Below are 18,976 nucleotides of genomic sequence, written 5' to 3' on the forward strand. Positions count from 1 at the left end.
GTGAGATGATGAAGGGCTGGGGGGGGGGGGCTCGTTTGGACTTCCGTGCAGAGTGCGCCCCTGCGGCCCGAGGATCGTCGTGCGCCACATCGCATCCAATTGGTGCCGAGAACAACGCGCACTGATCTCAGCTGTTGTCAGCAGCGGGAAGCTGAAAGTGGTTGTTTTAGCGTCTTCTTCTTTTTTGTTGCGTTACGAGCGTCTCCCCTTTTTACTCCCAGCAGAGGAGGTGTCGGACCATGCGTTCCTCGCGCAGGTGAAAAACAAATTTCCGATTTGGAGTTTGTCGCTGCAGCAACTTTTAGGCGCCTCGGAGGATTTTTTTTTTTTCACGCAACCTTAACAAAGATTTTTTTTTCTACTTCTTTTTTATTAATCTTGAGAAATGTCTCGCAAGAAGTCTGCCAAAGGCAAAGGCGCGACCAGCAGCCCGTCCGCGGGCAGCCTCACCGGCAAAGGGACCGGGAAAGGTGCGAGGAGCAGCCCGGCCATCGTCCAGATGAACGGCGTGGTCCATCCCATCAGACCCTCCGTCAGCTGCAGCAGCGACTTCTATGACATCGCTTTCAAGGTAGGACGGCAAACTGCACCACGCACACGGGTGGGCTTTAGTGTCCGGCGTCGTACACTCCGACCAGCTGAGGAATAACGAATGCGAGGTATTGATTGACGTCAATGATATGTCACAGGACTAACGTTGGATCATATGGACACTTTTTTTTTGTCTCGTCTTTACCTTTTTTGGGGAAGGAGTGTTAGAAAATATGCATGTGCTGAATCTCTTTGTGGTCTCATTGTGTGTCAGTGTCGTTTCACTGGCTTTACAACCACTTTTCTTGAATGCAGTAGCGAGCTCCTGACACCAGCTGTGTCAATAAACAATCGCTCTTCGGAAGGGTGCACGCCGCCGTGCAACTGGTTGAATGAATGAATGAATGCATGTGTGTGTCCCTGCAGCACACTGCACAGGGTTTGCATCAGCAGTGAGTGATTTGTGTGCTTCACCTAACCACAGTGGAGAACTGTCACCTCCCCACATTCACACGCACTGATTATGTGTGTTTACTCCGAGCTTCAAGGGACTTGTGCGCCCCACTTCATGTGTCTGAAGCCTCTGTGTGATGTGGGGGCATACGGTCTTCGCTAAGCTCCTTCTGCACAACGATTGGATGGTTAATTGTGGCGATGGACATTTCTCCACGCCATGTTTGCCGCCAATAGTGATCAATCAAAGTTGCTTCTTCATAGTCCCAGCTGTTGTGTTGGGTTCAAGGTGATTTCATTGTCCCATTGTTCAGCGTTCCCAATGGACGCTATAGTCTACTTTGAAAGTGCAGAGAGAGAGACCAGGTGCCTACTGTTGCAGACGGCAAACATTCTGCTAATGTAGAGCTCTCTTGTTGAAAGGGCGTGAAAAAAAAAAAAGACAACCTGACAGAGATTTGAAAAAGAAAAGTTTGAATTAGTGAGTGAGACCTTCATACATATTACCCTTTTCCATTCTGTCTTCTTCCTCTGACTTTTATCTCTGCTGCTCCTTCTGTGCACCCAAGAGGCAATTTTGATTGTTACGGTCTGGAGCATCACAGTCCCACAGCTAAGAAGATAACAGTAATCACATCAAACCTTTAACTTAATCACAGATCGCAGTTAAAGCCGAAGCACCAAAGCCTGTTTTGTATGTATCCATCCCTGCATGGAGCACAGGATATCAAAGATGGTTATGTTCACGTCGTTCCAGGAAGGATCCAAGGACATCAACAAACCATGGATAAGTCATTCACATACACCCTCTTCACTGGCCGCGTACCGAAATAACAGGACGGATTTAGCTGAACGATCCGAATGTGCTGCTTTTATTTCCCGAGGACAGACAATTAGAAGCTAGTATTACATTAACATAACATACCTTAACACAGTACCCCTTCGTGTTCCTTTTTCCCTCTTGTGTTTCTGCGCAGGTGATGCTGGTTGGGGACTCCGGTGTGGGAAAAACGTGTCTACTGGTCCGTTTTAAAGATGGAGCTTTCCTGGCCGGCAGCTTCATCTCCACTGTGGGCATTGACTTCAGGGTGAGTTCAAATGAATGCAACATAAAACCACGTCCGTGCGAACACACTGTCCGCTTTGTGAAACGGGGCCACGTATGTACTTTTTCTCAAATTCAATTCGTATGTCCCAGAGCTACGAGTAGTTCCTCTGTTACACAAGACAGGGTATTGATTTCTTAAATTAGTTTGACATGCTTTAGTTTTTCGTTCTCCCTTGACGATAACCGACTCTCTCATGTACCAGTTTTTGTGGTCCCGCGTGGGCACTCCAACTTTTTCTAATGATCACACTCAGGTGTCCAATATACTGAGACAGACAAACACACTGACCTGGGCAGCAAAAACTGAGACAATTGCTTCTATAGGGAGCGTGTGGCGTGCACAGGGTCACGACAGCCTCATATTTCAACTGTCTCGCTTACCGTCTTTTCTAAAGGGTCCTTACACTGACTGGCCTGCAGGAAACCTTTAATGAAATATGTTAAATTGAGTTTTAAAATCAAAAATATAAACAGGAAATATTGTGCTTGTAGCAGCTAATGTAGCCTCGGGCTGTTAGTCCCTGTCAGGGATGAGGAGCGTGCTACCGGGTTAATAAACTCACTTCCATCTATTGATATTGCTACAAATTACATCGATTGAGGCAGTTTTGTACAACTTTTTTCCCTCACGCGGTACTACTCTCTATTGCCTCTGGTCATTCCTAATTGAAATAGTTTGGTGGATTAGTTGGCGTTTTTAAATAACAAAACCCACTTTGTGACTTGGTTACTTAACAGTTACTGCCTTTTCCTCCACCTGTGATGGTAAAATAACTCATCTTAACATTCTATATAAAGTTAACACCGTTAAAGCAAGTGCAAGAGTAGATTCTTTATACTTTCGGGAGGCAAAATGACATTACTGTGTGTGTGTGTGTGTGTGTGTGTGTGTGTGTGTGTGTGTGTGTGTGTGTGTGTGTGTGTGTGTGTGTGTGTGTGTGTGTGTGTGTGTGTGTGTGTGTGTGTTTCTTAGAACACTGTTGTACCGATGTACATTTGGGCCCATTTAAGCAAAGCTTTAATCATCTTTCTTTGCCTGCTGCATTTACTTCTAATGGAGGAAGAAGTACGAAACTCAAAAAGTTTGTTGCTTAGTCGGCTCTTTTTTCAGAAGGAGTTATTACTTTATTGCAGTGTGGCACAGAGCTGCGTCTCCAATAGTTTCATTATCGTCCTATTCTCTTTCCAGTTGAGGTTAAATAATCCTCTTGACTCACGACGCTCCTTCCTGAGTCAATCTGTTGGGTGAATTGGATATTTGTTCTCAACATGTACCCCTATATATGTTCACAAATGTCATGAATGCAATCACGTTATGTTTCCCTTAGTAAACAGTGTGTTTGAGAACTTGAGTAAAACACGAAGATCCTCTGTTTGTTTTCCCATGAAGGATGGAGACAGGAAGGGATTGTCTGGATCCCTTCAGTCGGTGGGAGAGACGGGCAATTTGCTTCGTTTGGGGATTTGATCCGCTTCCTACTTCAAAGCTACAAGATGCTGTGTTCTCCTCCCCCCCGTGTTTGTTTTTGCGTCATCTCGTTTAAAACACAGCATGTTTTCAGGAATAAAGGACCTCTACTTGGGCAGTGTGAGGCTTAAGAACACAGTCGTACCAAGAAAGCCGTAAATCCACAAAAACTGCATTTGATCAGAAGACCTCACAATGAAGGGATTTTAAGGGCCATAAATGAATAGACAAAGAATAAAAACCAGACGGTACCGTATCATATTCCATGCTGATCTCCCCTTTTTATAACCCCTTTCTTGGTATTATTCTAATATATCATTATTGCCTAACACTAATGAGAGAGAGGACTGATTCTATGTGGCCCGTGGGCACGTTTATGCAAATGACCTGTAGACCAAATCAGGTTTATTGATGTAATTTCACCTCTGTAGCTCTCTTGAGATTTATCGCATTCACTACAATTATTATTGTCTCTTGCATGTGTAAAAGGTTATTGGGGCCTGTGGCTAAACATTTTTTATAGCTTTAAGTTAATTTTCACATATATACAATTTTACATCAATTTTTACAATTTTAGAAAACTCGATATAAAAAAATGCCTGTTGTACACAATGTTTTTTTTGCTCAAAGCTAAAGTGCCAGTCTCGTCTCGATTGCGTGGCTCTGAGTTCTTGGCTTTTGAGGTTGCGATGTTCTTCTTTTCTATTTTTCTTCAATGAGGATGTCATAAGCGCATTTGTGTGAGGCGTCAGTTGACTTTAAAGGACTCAAAATGTTGCTTGATGTGTTCCTCCTGCTCTAGCTCGCTGTTCCCTTTTTTGGGGCAAATACAGATTTGTAACATGCAATGTAAGTCAAATACATAAATACCATCCTTCAATGTCGTAATATACATTTCAATACGGGTAGATGAAACCCAGTGGGTCACGGGGGGTGCATTATTGAGCGATAATGTACAGTTGCTGTTCACATTGACCCGAGCGTTCCATATCACTGCGCACTCAAAGTAACAGGTTAGATTTTGCGTGACCGACAGTTGTCATTTTAGCTTTTAGCTCGGTGGCGATCACCGAAAGATGCCCGGAAATCCTACAAATGATCGGTTTCGGGGCAATGCAAGCTTTAGCAACCGGGACAATCAAGGTGGACGTCATGAGCGATGTGAATGAATGAGATGCTGCGAGATCTTGCAAGATCATCTACTAGACTTTTGAAATGAGATGCACAACGTTTGGTGGCTACAAGTATTTTGTGCTGAAAAGCAGGTGAAACTTACCAATCAGAAAGATGGAGAGCTGAGAAACAATCCACAATGGACCTGACTTTTTAGCAAGGAGCTTTCTCATACAATTTTTGTACATCTTCATCTATGTTAGTCCTGAGCTTTGTTTTATATACTGTGTGATACCAACAAGCCGTAATATAATTCTTTAGTCTAAAAGTTGGTTCGGATCAAATCATTTTGAAGAAGCGTTGTGTTCATCAATATTCAATCTCTCTCCTACTGTCAAAAAATCCTGTGAAAAGAATGAAAGAAACAGTGTGTTAGTCATTTGTACAATACTTTTCCCACTTCCCCACCCACCCTGTGTGTATCACCCAGCAACCAAGCACAGTGTATTGGTGGAACTGTCCATGGTGCTGAACTCCTCCAGATTGGAGTTCAAAAAAACCCGCTATGACCAAACACTTGAAATATTTTATTTGTCATTTAGCCGCGTTCAACTGAGCAATCTGACTTTCACACAATGAGGGACCAATTTACATTTCCCATGTAGCTGTACATCCGTAATGCTTTCAGTTTCTCTCTGTTTCTCTCTATTTTATTTTCTCAAAACATTAATGGCAGCTTTACAGAGGATTCTTTCTTCATTAATGTCGTTGACTATCAATAGGAACACATACAAAAGAAATGTCCAAGTAGGGTGGAAAATCAACCTTCCTCGCTCCATCTTCAGAATCTGCTTTGACTCAGAATTCATTTTTAAATCCCTTAGCTGAAGTAAATCAAACGTTGGGGAGAAGAGCAGCACTTCTCACCCCTTTTGAAAGACGACACAGCTTCACCCAGCTGTCAGTTTTATCTACTGCGCCTCTAGTGACCGACCTCTTATGCAACCACCGATTTCACCTCTGGCTTAGGTTTGGGAAGGCAGCGTTTGTATGATGCCTGACGGTAGATCACCAAATCCTGTAGAGGCTTTTTGCGCCGACCCCCCCAAGCTTCTATTTTCTATTGTTGTCATTGTTGAGCTCAGATGCTCGGGCCGCGTTACGGAATTTATATGACACACTCTCTGAGTAAGATGCATCGCGACCTTTGACCCCAGTGGCAGTCACCACCTGGGTGCAGCATGACGTGTAAACAAAATGGACAATGTCAGTTGGTCAGTTGGTGCGCTACTTTGGTGCAGACTCAAATATCAAAATAACTACACATTCTGATTGCCATCTGATTTGTTTTCCACAGATATTTATGATCCCCGTAGGAGAATTATTACTGACTTTTTTTCTTTTTTTTAAACTTTACGGACATCACGAAGTTGGCATTTGTAATCTTACTTTTTTGTTGTCTCATATTTACATAAACCTATCAGCACTCCACTCAGGTTCCCATTTACCTCGTGATCCCCTGAACTTTTTGAGTCACGGGTTGGACCAGAAGCTTCACACCTCGGAGTTAAAACCACTAAATCAAGTGTCCCTTTCTATGCACAGCAGGAGAGTTTCACACATAACGGACAGACCTTAATTCAGAATTCACTTCCATCTGCTGTTATTTTCGGGTGTGATTATTTGCATGTGGGGGTGGGAGCTCTGAAACGAGCAACTGCAAAAGTTACCTTAAAATATAAGAACTTGACGTTTTTGGTCGCTAAATTAAATACAGTCTTTGACCTGGAGCCTCCGATAGATACCCTGAGCATCCTAATTAACGAGGATCAAAGCGAAGGTTCCGCCGATGGAAGAATTTCCTTTCCCAGAAATAGGGCAGGTATGAATTTACTCGCCCATGTATTTTTGTACATTGAGGTAGAATAAAGATACAGCAGCTTCTGAAGCAATGCAGTGGCACTAAAGAAAAGAAATGACACGGAAACAACCACACAATATATATATATATATTATCTTTGCATGTTGTTCCATTGCTTTTTGCTTATTCTATGCATCTTCTCTACATGACATTTAGTTTAGCCTTGGATCCATCAAATATAGACTCTTTCATCTGAATTCTGCACTCTCTTCATAGAAAAACACCCTCACATTTTTGTTCACTGGCTGTCAAACACGCTTTCACTCTGAATTTAATGTTCATTATAAAGAGTTGCCCACATCTCACACTTATAAGTTGCATTTTCTTTATTTGCATTGCAACAAGATTGCTGATGTTCTTTGACAACTATCGACTTCTTTCCTGACCTCTGACCCCATAATGCAGAGCCAATCACCCCATCCAGACATACGATTCATCACGACGGTTGTATTACCTCTGGTTCGGTCACCCTCTGAACAGGTTTTCATGGTTTCGCTGGGAAAGCCCTTGTTGTGTAGCCAATAGCACTGTTAACAGCTTAGTGGCTAATCAGGCTAAGAATGTGTTGGATAATCAAATCACTGATAGCAGCTGAACTGGCACGAGCAAGAGATTAAGGTATATTTGCAAAGTAAAAAAAAAATAGATGGTTGATGAATGACTTTCTGTCTCAATCAGGAAGTGAGATATTGCTGTGGTTTCCGTTCAGTGCCAGCCAGTCACACATCTCATGGCACACAAAGTGGCCGTTAAAGACACAAACGTGCGTGTGCAAAAACACAACACAATCCCACACTGCTATCAATGCCCAACAGATGTGGCGACTGTTAATGAACCAGAGGAGATCCATTAGGCGGCTCTTCTTACACAGCTGTCTATCTCCTCTGACCGTAGCCAGGCATTGTTAGCAGCCTCTCCTACATCACTGTTGGCAAGTCTCGTTTGTGCAAACTGGCCCGGCCTGTTAAATAGTCTCCATGTTCTGGGATCTCTTCGAATGCAGGCAGTTTCTCTGTCAAGCTCAGAAGTGATGTGCCACATTGGGGGGGGGGGGGCCTTCAAAGATAAATGAGCCTCTACCGTTGTTGTTGTTCATGTGTGGAATGCAGCTTTAAGCATTTGCAAATTAATCTATTAGCAACTATTTTGCAAAGCACTAATAGTTTAGACAGTCTGTGAGATTTGCAAAATTCCTTTTTCTGGCGTTTAAGTAAATTACATGAGTACACTTCACCTCGGCATTTCCATTTTATTCAACTCTGTACTTATGCTCTCATCACATTTAAATATTCTTCACAGAGAAGATATATCTCATTGATGAATAATTTTAAAAAATAGCTGCACACCGCATAGAAATCTGAAATGCACGTGCATATAGGGACACTTGAGTGAGCCATTATCCTCTGCATTGACTCACGAGCCATTTCAACCTTAGTGATATCGCCTTGATGAAATTAGGACGAACATGATATGAATCACATTCTCTTCACTTTGAAAAGCTTACACTTGTGTATGTGTGTGTGTGTGTGTACATAGTACACCCCCAAACAATCACTGCCCTGCAGGTTGCCTTTGGCATTGCAGATGACTTGTGGTGTTCGGGACGTTTTCGAGTGCAATAATAAACAGTGCATTTTGAAGTGTTTGTTCAGTGGCTGAAAGTCTCTCTGTTCAGTCAAACGTGGGGTCGTTATCGTCAGACCGGTTGGTGTGAGAGGGTGACTCATGCAACAAGTGGATGCTCGTCAATCGCATAAGTACTGTGCCTCCATTGGAAAGCTATATGCACTGCTGCTTTTTTTATATTTCTCATTTGAATTGCCCGCCGACTTTGCAGTTCAGCGTGAGTTGAAATTAGGTTCATGATGAAATCAGACGGGTCAAAGGTTTGGCTGTAATAACGTAAATTATCGATTTTAGACACGGCTTAAAAACTGTATAAGTGTCTGCAATGCTCATTTCGGAGCGCAAGCACTAAAAAGAGAAAATAAGACCGCGGGGAGGGAAGCAGGTGGGGGGACGATAAAAGACCGATCACAAAAATCAAGCCCCAACTCAATGATTACATCTTCTTCTGAAAGCTTCCTCTGTCATTGTGCATGTCACACGTCTATCTGACTTTCACTTGTTCCCAGCTTCCATACGTAGTATTTATTGAGTTCTCCATTATCTGCTGTCTCCCACCTGCCAGACTGCCTTCTCTGAGTGGGTGCAAATAAAGTGCCAAGCTCCATCAAGTGACAGTGATGTTTTTTTCTTCTTGAAAATTCAATTGAATAAAGATGACGCTTGGAGCTACAGTGTTGGAGCCTGTGGTGCGGTTGGACGTGAAAAAGACTGGCACTACATGTCACTTCAGGCCATTTTGCTGGCTTGTTTTTTGTGTGTCTAATTGTATATTCATGGGTGAGCTGGTGTGTTTATATACACGCCTCAGCCGGTAGAAAAAGTTCTCAACCATTCTGTCGCGTGATTGTATTTATTCTGTGTGTGTGTGTTTCTACTAGTTGGGGTGCACTTCTGCTTAGGGGGTTTGCAATTCATTAAAAAAAAGCAGCTTTGCCACCTGCTGCCCTAATGTCACTGAGACCTATAGAGGCGAGCCCCGAGGAGCTGCATGAATATTTAACCATGGCATGGATTAACCGAGATACCTGTATTGAGAAACAGAAAATAAGGAGGAGTGGCTTTCTCTGTTTGCATCAAGTAACATAACAGCATAACAGACCTGTAATTTAAAATGCACTAACTTGAAGGTCCTTTTCTGACTAAGTATCATTACGCAAACTCATTTTGCAGCTGAATCCTAATTATAGTAAATCAATTGTAAACAATACATCTGCATGATTAATAAGCACATGGAAAAAAAGGAACCATTGTAATTCATTTTAATTGTATGAAGAAAAACTATTGAATCATTTATTCTGCTTGTAAAAGACACATTTTCCCAAATCAACACAGGATTTTAAGGTATTTTTTAAGGTATTTTTCGCCTCAGGTTGCAGGAGGACATTACGGGAAAATCTATCCAATGAAGGATAACCTTTCTGCCAGAACTAATGTCACATGCAATATTTAAGGCTAGTGTTAGTATTATTTTTTAATGTCACCATTGTTAGTCTATAATTACATTTTTTGGTGTTTTTCTAATGATCAGATTTGGATGGAAGAAAGCTTGTGGATGAAGCGTAAGAATATGTCGGTTGTCCATGTTACGTTTGTTTTGTCTAAATGCAATGGCTGATATTCTGTGTGGAGTAGAGGGAGGATGAGGCTCTCCCGGTTGTGGTATCAACTAAATAAATGAGGAAGCCCGCGACTTTGGCGCAGTGCAATTGTCAATGTCCGTGGCCCCGAGGCCCTCTGCTCCTACAATTAACTTCTCTTTTTTTTTAACTTCAGAGTCCCCCCAAGTGAAAAAGTCAATACCAGGAAGGTTCTGGCCGTTCCAGTCACAGCCCAGCCGCCGGTGTTTTGGGGGGAAGCAGACTTTTTTTTTTAAGCCAAAGCTGTGATCGATGAATTAAAAACCTTCGTTCTTAACCGGCATGTTTTTTACCAGAATTACGTTGCTATCCATTTAAATACAAAAATAACAATAACGTGATGATACGAGTAAAACCATGACCATGAACTTATTTTTATTTCAATTGAGAGTAGAGGCAATTGTCACAACTGGAAACTATTGTTACCACATTAGCAAAGGATAGCATAACCCAGATTTAATGAATCGCGTAGCCTCTATAGGTGGCATTGTGTCGGGGTCTTGTCAAATTGGATTTATTGTGCTGCCTCCGTTTCCAGGAGAGCACCGAGTGCATCTTCATTAAATGTGTTTGTGAATGAGTGCTGTGGGTCAAAAATGCTGACGATGCTGTATCTAGGAACGAGAGAGGAGAGGGGGTGAAGGCAGGCTATTTATCAAAAATATTATATCACAGGAGGTTTAAGTAATCACTACAGTCTGTATAAAGCCTCTTAACTTAAACAAAGCAGAGTTTTATTTTCTCTCATTGTATCAACAATATTTTAATTGTCACTTACTCTGCCTCACTGTAATACTAATAACTTTATATAACAACATGAAGATATCCATGCGCTTTATTGATGCAGCAACTGTTGGCCCTCTGGTTCAATATGGTATTTGATAGGATCTTTTGACCTCATTCCATTTCCTGACTCATGAGTTATATGGCTTCTTGATGTTGGTCATGATCGTATAAAGTTAGGCTAACTGATCTGAAGAGCTCGGAGTTGGACTAATGAACTCAGTGGCCTTCTGCAGGCAGAAAGAGGTTGAATGCAGCCGATGCAGAAGTGTGTGCATATGTCAGCGCCAACGTGACTTGGGCAACTTGACAGCCGACAGTTGGGTTGACTGTAGAGCCCTGGCGCTCTCTTTGCCCTCAGTTCTTAACTCATCTCCCCATTGCTTTCATTTCTGACGTGTGTGTGTGTGTGTGTGTATCCAGACAGCCTCATGCACCGTTGAGCTCTCAGAATGAGAGAAAAGACATCGAGGAACGGCGCCAAACAGCCTCCCTCTCTGATTCCGTTTTATCAGTGCCGTGAATCTGTCTCTCACGCACTCTTTTTTTTTTTTTTTTTTTTTCCGTAGCCATCATGCTCCTCTGCTTTGCCGCATGCCACTGCCATTAATGTTTTATTGGCTCACACTTCACGGAACCCTCTGAAAGCTCTTTGTGCATTTGTAATTTATGATCCCTGTGAAGAGCCGTTCCAGGCCTTCTGTAGCCTGTACCTTCTCACTCACGTGGTCCTTTTTGAATAGCTAAACTCCGGTGTCTGACTGGTGAGTAGAGCAGCTCGTGTTTTGAAGATGTGTTCTGTTTGAAGTGCTTAGAGTTCTGCTCGGGAAATGGCGTTGACCTGAGTGTGGCGCGAGCTCCTCGGCTCTAAACCACGCCGAGCAGAGCTGTGTCAGCGTGGTAGTTCTAAAGTTCTGAAAGTAATTGCGGAGCGCGTGCCGCTGACAGTGTGATTGACAATTTGTAATCTACAATACTTTAATTTCCCATCTTTCCACAGTAGGCTTAGTGGCATAAGCTGCTCGGATACTTTTCCATCCGGCTAAGCCCAAACTCTCGGTGCTAGCGAAATCTGTTGTGATTCCATGTAATTCCAAATCCATAATTATCAGACCAACCACCCAAAATCCTCCCGGTGTGCTATCACCAGGCTCTTTTTCTGGGCTCCTAAATATTTATGAGTTGAGATGTTTTTAGCGATGGCGGGGAGGAACAGGGAGGAAGCCTTTTGAGATTCCAATCAGCGCACACTTACAAACTGCAGCTTGACTTATGCGTGAATATGTATGAGATTCCTCCTTTGTGACTGCTAGCAAGGTAAATCAACCTGTCAATCATTCTATTTCCAAGTGCTCTGCTGGCCGCTTAACCTTGTTGGGGTTGAACATAATTTCCTTCTCCTTAGATGGAGAGGCCAATGATATTCTGATTTCCTCTCAAACTGGAAAAATAGAAGAGTCGATTGATCATTCCAGGGATTTTTGCAATACTTGCGAACTTAGACTTACAGCTGGCCACAATTGTACTGTGTTTATGTCTGATGGCAGATGTTAGCAAGCTGACAAGCTGTACAATGTAGAATAATAATCATGCATGCTAGGTATGTCATTGTGAACACGTTGGCATGCTGCATGTTAGAATTAAGTTCAATATATATGGTAATGAATGGAATATATTTTCGTTTTGGACTGACTTTTGGATAAAACAAAGGAATTTGAAGACACCCCATTAGACTCAGAAAAATGTAAAGGTCTGATCTTCTATGGACAAAATAATTCCAGTTCTTTTTATAGTGGTGCAAATGGGCAACATGGACTTTTCTGTTCAAGTCGTACCACACTATTTGGTACAAAAACATGCTTTTTAAGGACATTTAGTCCAACTCACCGCCACCTTTCAGATGGAAATTTTAGTTACATTAGATTACATGTCATTTAGCTGACGCTTTTTTATCCAAAGTGACTTACAATAAGTGCATTCAACCATAGGGATACAAACTCCGAAGAACAAGAAACAAGAAATGTCCTCAAATAAACCAATTTACAATCTTCTATAGATGAGTGACGTTGCAAGTACAATTTAAGTGCTACACTTTGTTAGTCTTTTAGGTAGAGTCTGAAGATGTGAAGGCTCTCTGCGGTCCTGGTGTCTTCAGAGAGCTCGTTCCACCATTTCGGAGCAAGGACAGCAAACAGTCGTGATCTAGTCGAGTGTTTTGCTCTCAGTGAGGGAGGGACGAGTAGTTTTGCAGATGCAGAGCGGAGAGTGCGGGTCGGGATGTCGGGTTTTACCATGTCCTGGATGTAAGCTGGACCCGATCCATTCACAGCATGGTAGGTGAGCACCAATGTTTTGAACTGGATGAGGGCAGCCACCGGTAGCCGGTAGTTGATGGCAAGTTGTCTGTCTGACCTGGAAAACTGCACGTCCACTTGGATGAGCCTCAATGTGCTTTGTGGTGGAGCAGATTGAAGCCCAGATCAGAGGAAGACGTATGCGAGGAGAGTGCAGAGCTCAATCCTTTGGAGGAAAGAGGCCAGGTTCATCAAAAGAGCCCAAAGTAAGGGGGAGACATGCAATATTGATGGATAGAAGAGAAAGTGTCCGGTAGATTAGAGGAAGAGCGCATTCATCCAGGTGTGTGACCACAAATTGAAAAGAAAAACACCTCTGGTTGTTGTTGTTGTTGTTTTTCTACTGACTAAAAAACTTTTTTTGAGTTTTTAAATTTAGCCACTGTGCCTTAAGATTCCTTGCTTTCATTTCCAGAATAAAGTCCTGAACATCGATGGCATCAAGGTGAAGCTCCAGGTGAGAACTTACATTTATCCCAGCAATGCTCAACAGCCGCCACCACACTTTCAATACGAGTTGTCGTCAAGAGCAAGGTGTCTGCCAAATAACCACCAGGCTTTAACCCCCGTGGCTTTGTAGCCACCTGTCAGATCCTGTTTCCAACACCACCTGTCTCCTAGATTCAACTCACTTTAGCTTTTACGAGATGGAGAAAAGCTCTGTCGTGGCCGTGTTTTGTGAGGAAATCTACAACCGTAATGCAAAAAAGGCTCTAAAAGAGAATGAGGGTTGAATTATCTCAAGAATTATGTCTCATCAGGCTGCGAGTTTTCTTCCCTATTCCACACTTCATTCAATAATTCAGCAGCGTTGTTTGCTTAATGCTAGCAATTATGTGAATCATCCCTAATGATGGGGTTAATGGAGGCTGGTGAAGCCGCCCTCAGCTCTGTAATGTATTCATTTGTGTTTAAATGGCTCAAAGTCAGTTCGCAGAACACAAATGGAGAAAGGGAAAGATATGTTTCTTGGCGTCGTTCATTAGTGCAACTTGGCTCTGGGGGGGAAGTTGCCCTGGGGGGTATTCTTGAGACACAATCGGCAAGAATGCTGACACATCTTGTAGAAATAAAGATTAAAAAAGAAAAATGGCGGAGTGATTGAGTCAACCTGCACACGTCTGATATGAAGAGAATAATATGGGATATGTATGTGCTATTAGAGCCACATTTTGAGGGGAAACTGTCTTAATTAGACTCAATCCACTGAGCTTTAACCACAGCTGATCACTATTTAAAATGACCGAGACGAAATATGAGGAAAGCTGGGGAAAAAAAAGAAAAAGTTAAAATAAGGTACACTAACCTTAAATTTGAACTAACTAATGTCTCATACTGTATTATCAATTAATCAAATTACTGTGCGTTATGTAAAAGGTTTATTTCTAGGCATATATCCACTAATGAAACCAAATGAAAGGAAAATATTAGACTTGGAAATGGAACCGGGTGGGAATGGACGTGCCTCCTAGTTACTGCTGATGTGTGCATTGGTAACTGTTTGCTAAGGTCTCACGTTTGTGGTTCTCTATTATTAAGGTTGATATCAAGGTGTTTACAGCTTGCTTGCAGAAAAACATGAATTAATGCAGCTTGAAGTACTGAATTCATAAAACAAATGACTATTCAATAGTCTCATTTCCATGTTCCGGACTATACTAGGAGGGTTTCACAATGAGCTACAGCGAGATGGCTGAGCAAACAGAGGGCTTATTATAGAGATAGAAACTTCCTCCTCCATTCAGTGATTACCTTACTCTCTTATGCTCTGCAGATCTGGGACACAGCTGGACAGGAGCGGTTCCGTAGTGTCACTCACGCCTACTACCGTGACGCCAACGGTGAGACACTCGCGTGCATACATACACACCCATATTCTGTTATTTTTGTACAGCAGAGGATTCGCTTTGAAGGTAAAAAACATGTTGATTTGCTCACATGCGTCGGGTCAGGACATGCAGCCTAACATGCAGGTTGTGGCCTCATTAGAATAGAGTTTCAGCGTAACATTTAGATGTGTAATATCTTAATGCATAGATAGCATGCCGTTGCAGTCTGGAAAGGAGTCTCTGTATTCTCTTCCTGTGAACATCAAGATACAGTAAAAGTGAGGTTTTTGAGAATTTTTCTGCAGACTTGCTGTATTGCCAGGATGATATACAGTTTTTCATATAGCAGATGAGATTGTTCTCTTTCCACTGTGCAGTATCATCCAGCACTCTCCTGGGGGAAAGGACAGCACATGCACAACACATGCACGGCACTACGATCTTTTATCAGTAATCACAGAAGTGTGTCTGCCTTTTACTAATCACAATGTTATTGTAAGAAACTGCATTCGTTTTTTCAAAAAGCTGGAAATGTAGGCGAGGCTGCTTTTAGAAAGAACTAAAAGTATTTGCATTTAAACACATGAGAACAGCTTTTTCGACAGGACCTGTTTTTTGTTTTAGGGTGGTTCTGCACCTTTTTTGGTCAATTATTTTTAGTCATTTTATGTATGGGGAATGCACCACTGTGTTTGGTATTTCAATCTCTGTGCAGTCAAGGATCCCTGTGTGATCCAAGGGAAGTGTTACCGCCTGAATGTGTTTGTCCATATCATGTATTTAAGCTTGTGTGTGTTATCCTTATTATGAATGCAATGCATTGGCGGTCAGCCCGCATATGTATTGCAGGATTTATTTGTCTACTGTAACCTGGAGGAGCTTTAGCACACTATGACGTTTCAAAAGCGTTTTTTATTACTGCTTTGATTTACTAAAAAGCATTGAAGCTCAAACTAAAAAAGATTTAAAGATTCATATATTCCATGATGAACCAGGGAAACAAACTAAAGATCTTCAAATGATGTCGATGAAATCCCAGTTGTGATGTTGAGAATGATGTGTGAGTGTGTGGAAGAGAAATGGAAGCATAACAAGGTCTAATTCCCATCGCTGTGGTTCTGTTTTTGTTTTCACGTTTGAAGTTTCTCACTAATTTAAGCTTTCTTACTTGCAGCTTCTGTATATCCACTTCTTATCAAACCTTTCTCTGTTCTGCACTCACAATCTATATTAATTTCGTCCTTCAAAAGTTTCAGTCTTCTTTTTTCCAGTAAATCATGCGTATGAGAGTTATTGATTGAGTCTTTTGTTTCCAGCATGAAAAGGAAAACAGACAGACTCCGATTTGTTGTGGAATCTTTTGACAAATAACATTTAAGGCTATCTTTTACATATAAAGGAGTGTTCACCATAGAAAAAAACACCTTTATTGGAAATAGTGTTTAATACCGCTAGCATAAAGGCGTCCATGAAAACAAATAAATACCCACATAAAAAATAAAAATAAAACCTTTTATGAATTTCTGTGTCCTGACTCCCAACTATTAAGTGATGGCTGATGGCAAAACAGTGAGAAACGGCTCCAGGAAAAGTCGCGCTTCATTACTTTATTACTTAGCTGTTGGTCTTCATCATGCTCCTCACTCCTGGATTGCCTCCTTTCCAAGCTGCATAGTCCCTTGCTGCCCCCCAAATGCCTGAACTCCCCGGGCGGATCGCTCCAAAGACAGATAGGGAGACATCTACCGAAGTATCTTTGATGTATAAAATGGCTTTTTCACTTATATTTTTGATTCTATTTGCAGATTTTTGCAATGTCACTTAGATGAAAAGAAGCACTCCTTGAGATGTGTTTTATGTGGGAGTTAAAGGACCCGTCCCGATCAAATATGATCCTCAGTTTACTTACGGTGGTGCTGCATGCCAGGGCAATGCCATCTAGAGAATATATCATTTGCTGAATCATATTACCTAATGGAAGTGTGTACATAAGCTGAATAAAATAGGGCCACGAAAGGAACCTTGTGGAACTCATCGACTTTTGTGTGCTTGGAGGGTTTGGTCAGTGGAAAAGAGAAAGAATTCAAATGAATCAGCCTAAGTAAACTTATTAAAAAATAACTTTTTCATAAGTCATTTGAAAGGAAGTTGAAAAGGCAAGGTGAAAGAATTAATTACACCTTTCTTTTTTGTGTGTGTGTTTTGTTAGCTTTGCTTCTGCTATATGACGTCACAAACAAAACATCCTTTGACAACATACAGGTAAGTAACATTTTATCGATCTTAGTTTATTAAATAATAGTGAAATTGTTAAGTACTTTGACAAACAAAATATAAATGTTTCAATGTTATTCTTACTCACAAGATATTGCTATCATTTAATGAATGAGCAAATGTCACATCTTATTTGGTCATTTTTTTATTATATTGAATAAACATTCCCATCAGATTAAATTTATAGACTGAAAACTGTGGTTGAATCCTGACTTTGACAATTTTCATAAAAGGCACCATCTGATGCTGATAAGCAATGAATGAATGAATTTTTGTAATGCGAAGATTATTCAGTGTCATTTTTTTTCACCATCAACCTACGTTTTCAGCAAAGTCAGTCAGTGTGACGGATGGATGACCAAGCGGGGATTTTAAGGACTAAAGGAAGAAATAATTACCACAACTAATTGAACAAGAGGAATGGGGCGGTTGAGTGTGTCCTTTTGTCCTTCCTGCGGTCCACAGGAACAAATAATTGGCTCTCTCCATCTCTACCACGCTATTTGTTATGCCAGGATTAAAAGGAAAAAAACAGGCAATTGTGAGCACTGTCAGGTGGTGAAAATGCATGTAAATTGCATGTCCGAGCCAGCAACAAGTCTGAATTTGTCAGTGTTCAGTTTTTCGGCATGAATGTAGAAATCAAAGAGAGGCGATGTGTTACGTCTGCAGCTGTACCGCCTCTGCTCTTATTTTACTCGGTGAAAGTTTCTTATCATTGGCTTTTATTAAGCAATTGAGTCACGTTTTATTTCAGGATCATTTGTTTTCACGTTCTTTGAAGCGTACAACTACTATGGAGAAGTGTCAGGCCTCACTTCAGCTACAAAAAGAAGAGGGTGCCATGATGAATAACAGTGAGATGAGTGAGGGAGGAAACCCTCGTTGGCAGAACACGCATACTAGACGCAGAGAGGTCCACTGAGTACTGACCACTGGCACAGACTGTTAAATGTTGCAGCTGCATTCAGTGTACAGGACGACTGACAACAGATTATATGACAAAGGATGAAACTGATTAGAATTGCCTGAGCACTCATGCAAAGGAAAGAATAATCACAAAGGATTTGTGATTATTTCCTATATGACTGGATGGATCTACTGAAAACTAAAGCTTTATTTATTCAAGTTGAACACGGTAAGTTAGAAATCACAATCTAGTCTTGGCCAGCCAGACGTATTCAATTTAATGATGCAGCTGATTAAATAAAAGGAAAATTTAATAAAAAACGCTCTGCTCACGGCAAGTCTGATACTAGAAATTTTATACGTTTTTGTCTGACTATGCAATTCATATTTTCCATCTACAATGTCAAGTTTTTTTTTACCATCCCTTTGTATTGAACTGCACCACTCATCCTATTTTATAGGCATACCGTAAAACACCACCAATTTCACCTCCACCCGACTGTAGAAAACACAAATTGTCTTCTTATTGTTCAAAATGTGTCATCAGTGAGTATTATCCGTTTACTCAAATCCAGCTGCAACCAACCGTCATTTCCATTGCCTCGCTTACTTTTTATTGCATTGGAGTTTATTTGGAGCAGTTTCTAGCAGGTCTGGCCTCTCTCAGTTGATTAGTGAGTAAATTTGGTTTCAGTTGACTGAGATTTCTCAAGATGTCTTTCTTATTCTCAAGAAACCTTACGAGCCAATCTGGTAAACACAAGTTTTGCGTGGACGGCCTTTTGTCAAGTCTCCAACAGATATTTTATAACGCATCGGTTCAACATCCGCACTCAGTCGACGTCTGTTACAGCGAGGAGAGCTGCTGACGGAGAGCCACAGATGCCTGCTGGCGAGCCGCTGCCTTACGAGCACCGGCTCATGTTGATGAGCGCTAATGGTGATGGATGCCACTGATGAGGGGGAA

At 41.6% G+C, this 18,976-nt stretch overlaps 1 protein-coding gene across 1 annotated transcript in view; it reads left to right on the forward strand.

Moving 5' to 3' along the window:
* LOC120827643 (ras-related protein Rab-26) overlaps positions 1-18,976 on the forward strand; it is a 27,457-nt gene continuing 8,481 nt past the window's right edge. Inside the window, exons 1-5 of the mRNA XM_040190707.2 lie at positions 1-571; positions 1,962-2,072; positions 13,413-13,454; positions 14,772-14,838; positions 17,036-17,088. Of these exons, the coding sequence (XP_040046641.2) occupies positions 386-571; positions 1,962-2,072; positions 13,413-13,454; positions 14,772-14,838; positions 17,036-17,088 (459 nt within the window). The 5' untranslated portion in view covers positions 1-385. The remainder of the gene's footprint in view (positions 572-1,961; positions 2,073-13,412; positions 13,455-14,771; positions 14,839-17,035; positions 17,089-18,976) is intronic.

This window comes from Gasterosteus aculeatus, chromosome 11 (genome assembly GCF_964276395.1).
Source record: "Gasterosteus aculeatus chromosome 11, fGasAcu3.hap1.1, whole genome shotgun sequence".
NCBI lineage: Eukaryota > Metazoa > Chordata > Actinopteri > Perciformes > Gasterosteidae > Gasterosteus > Gasterosteus aculeatus.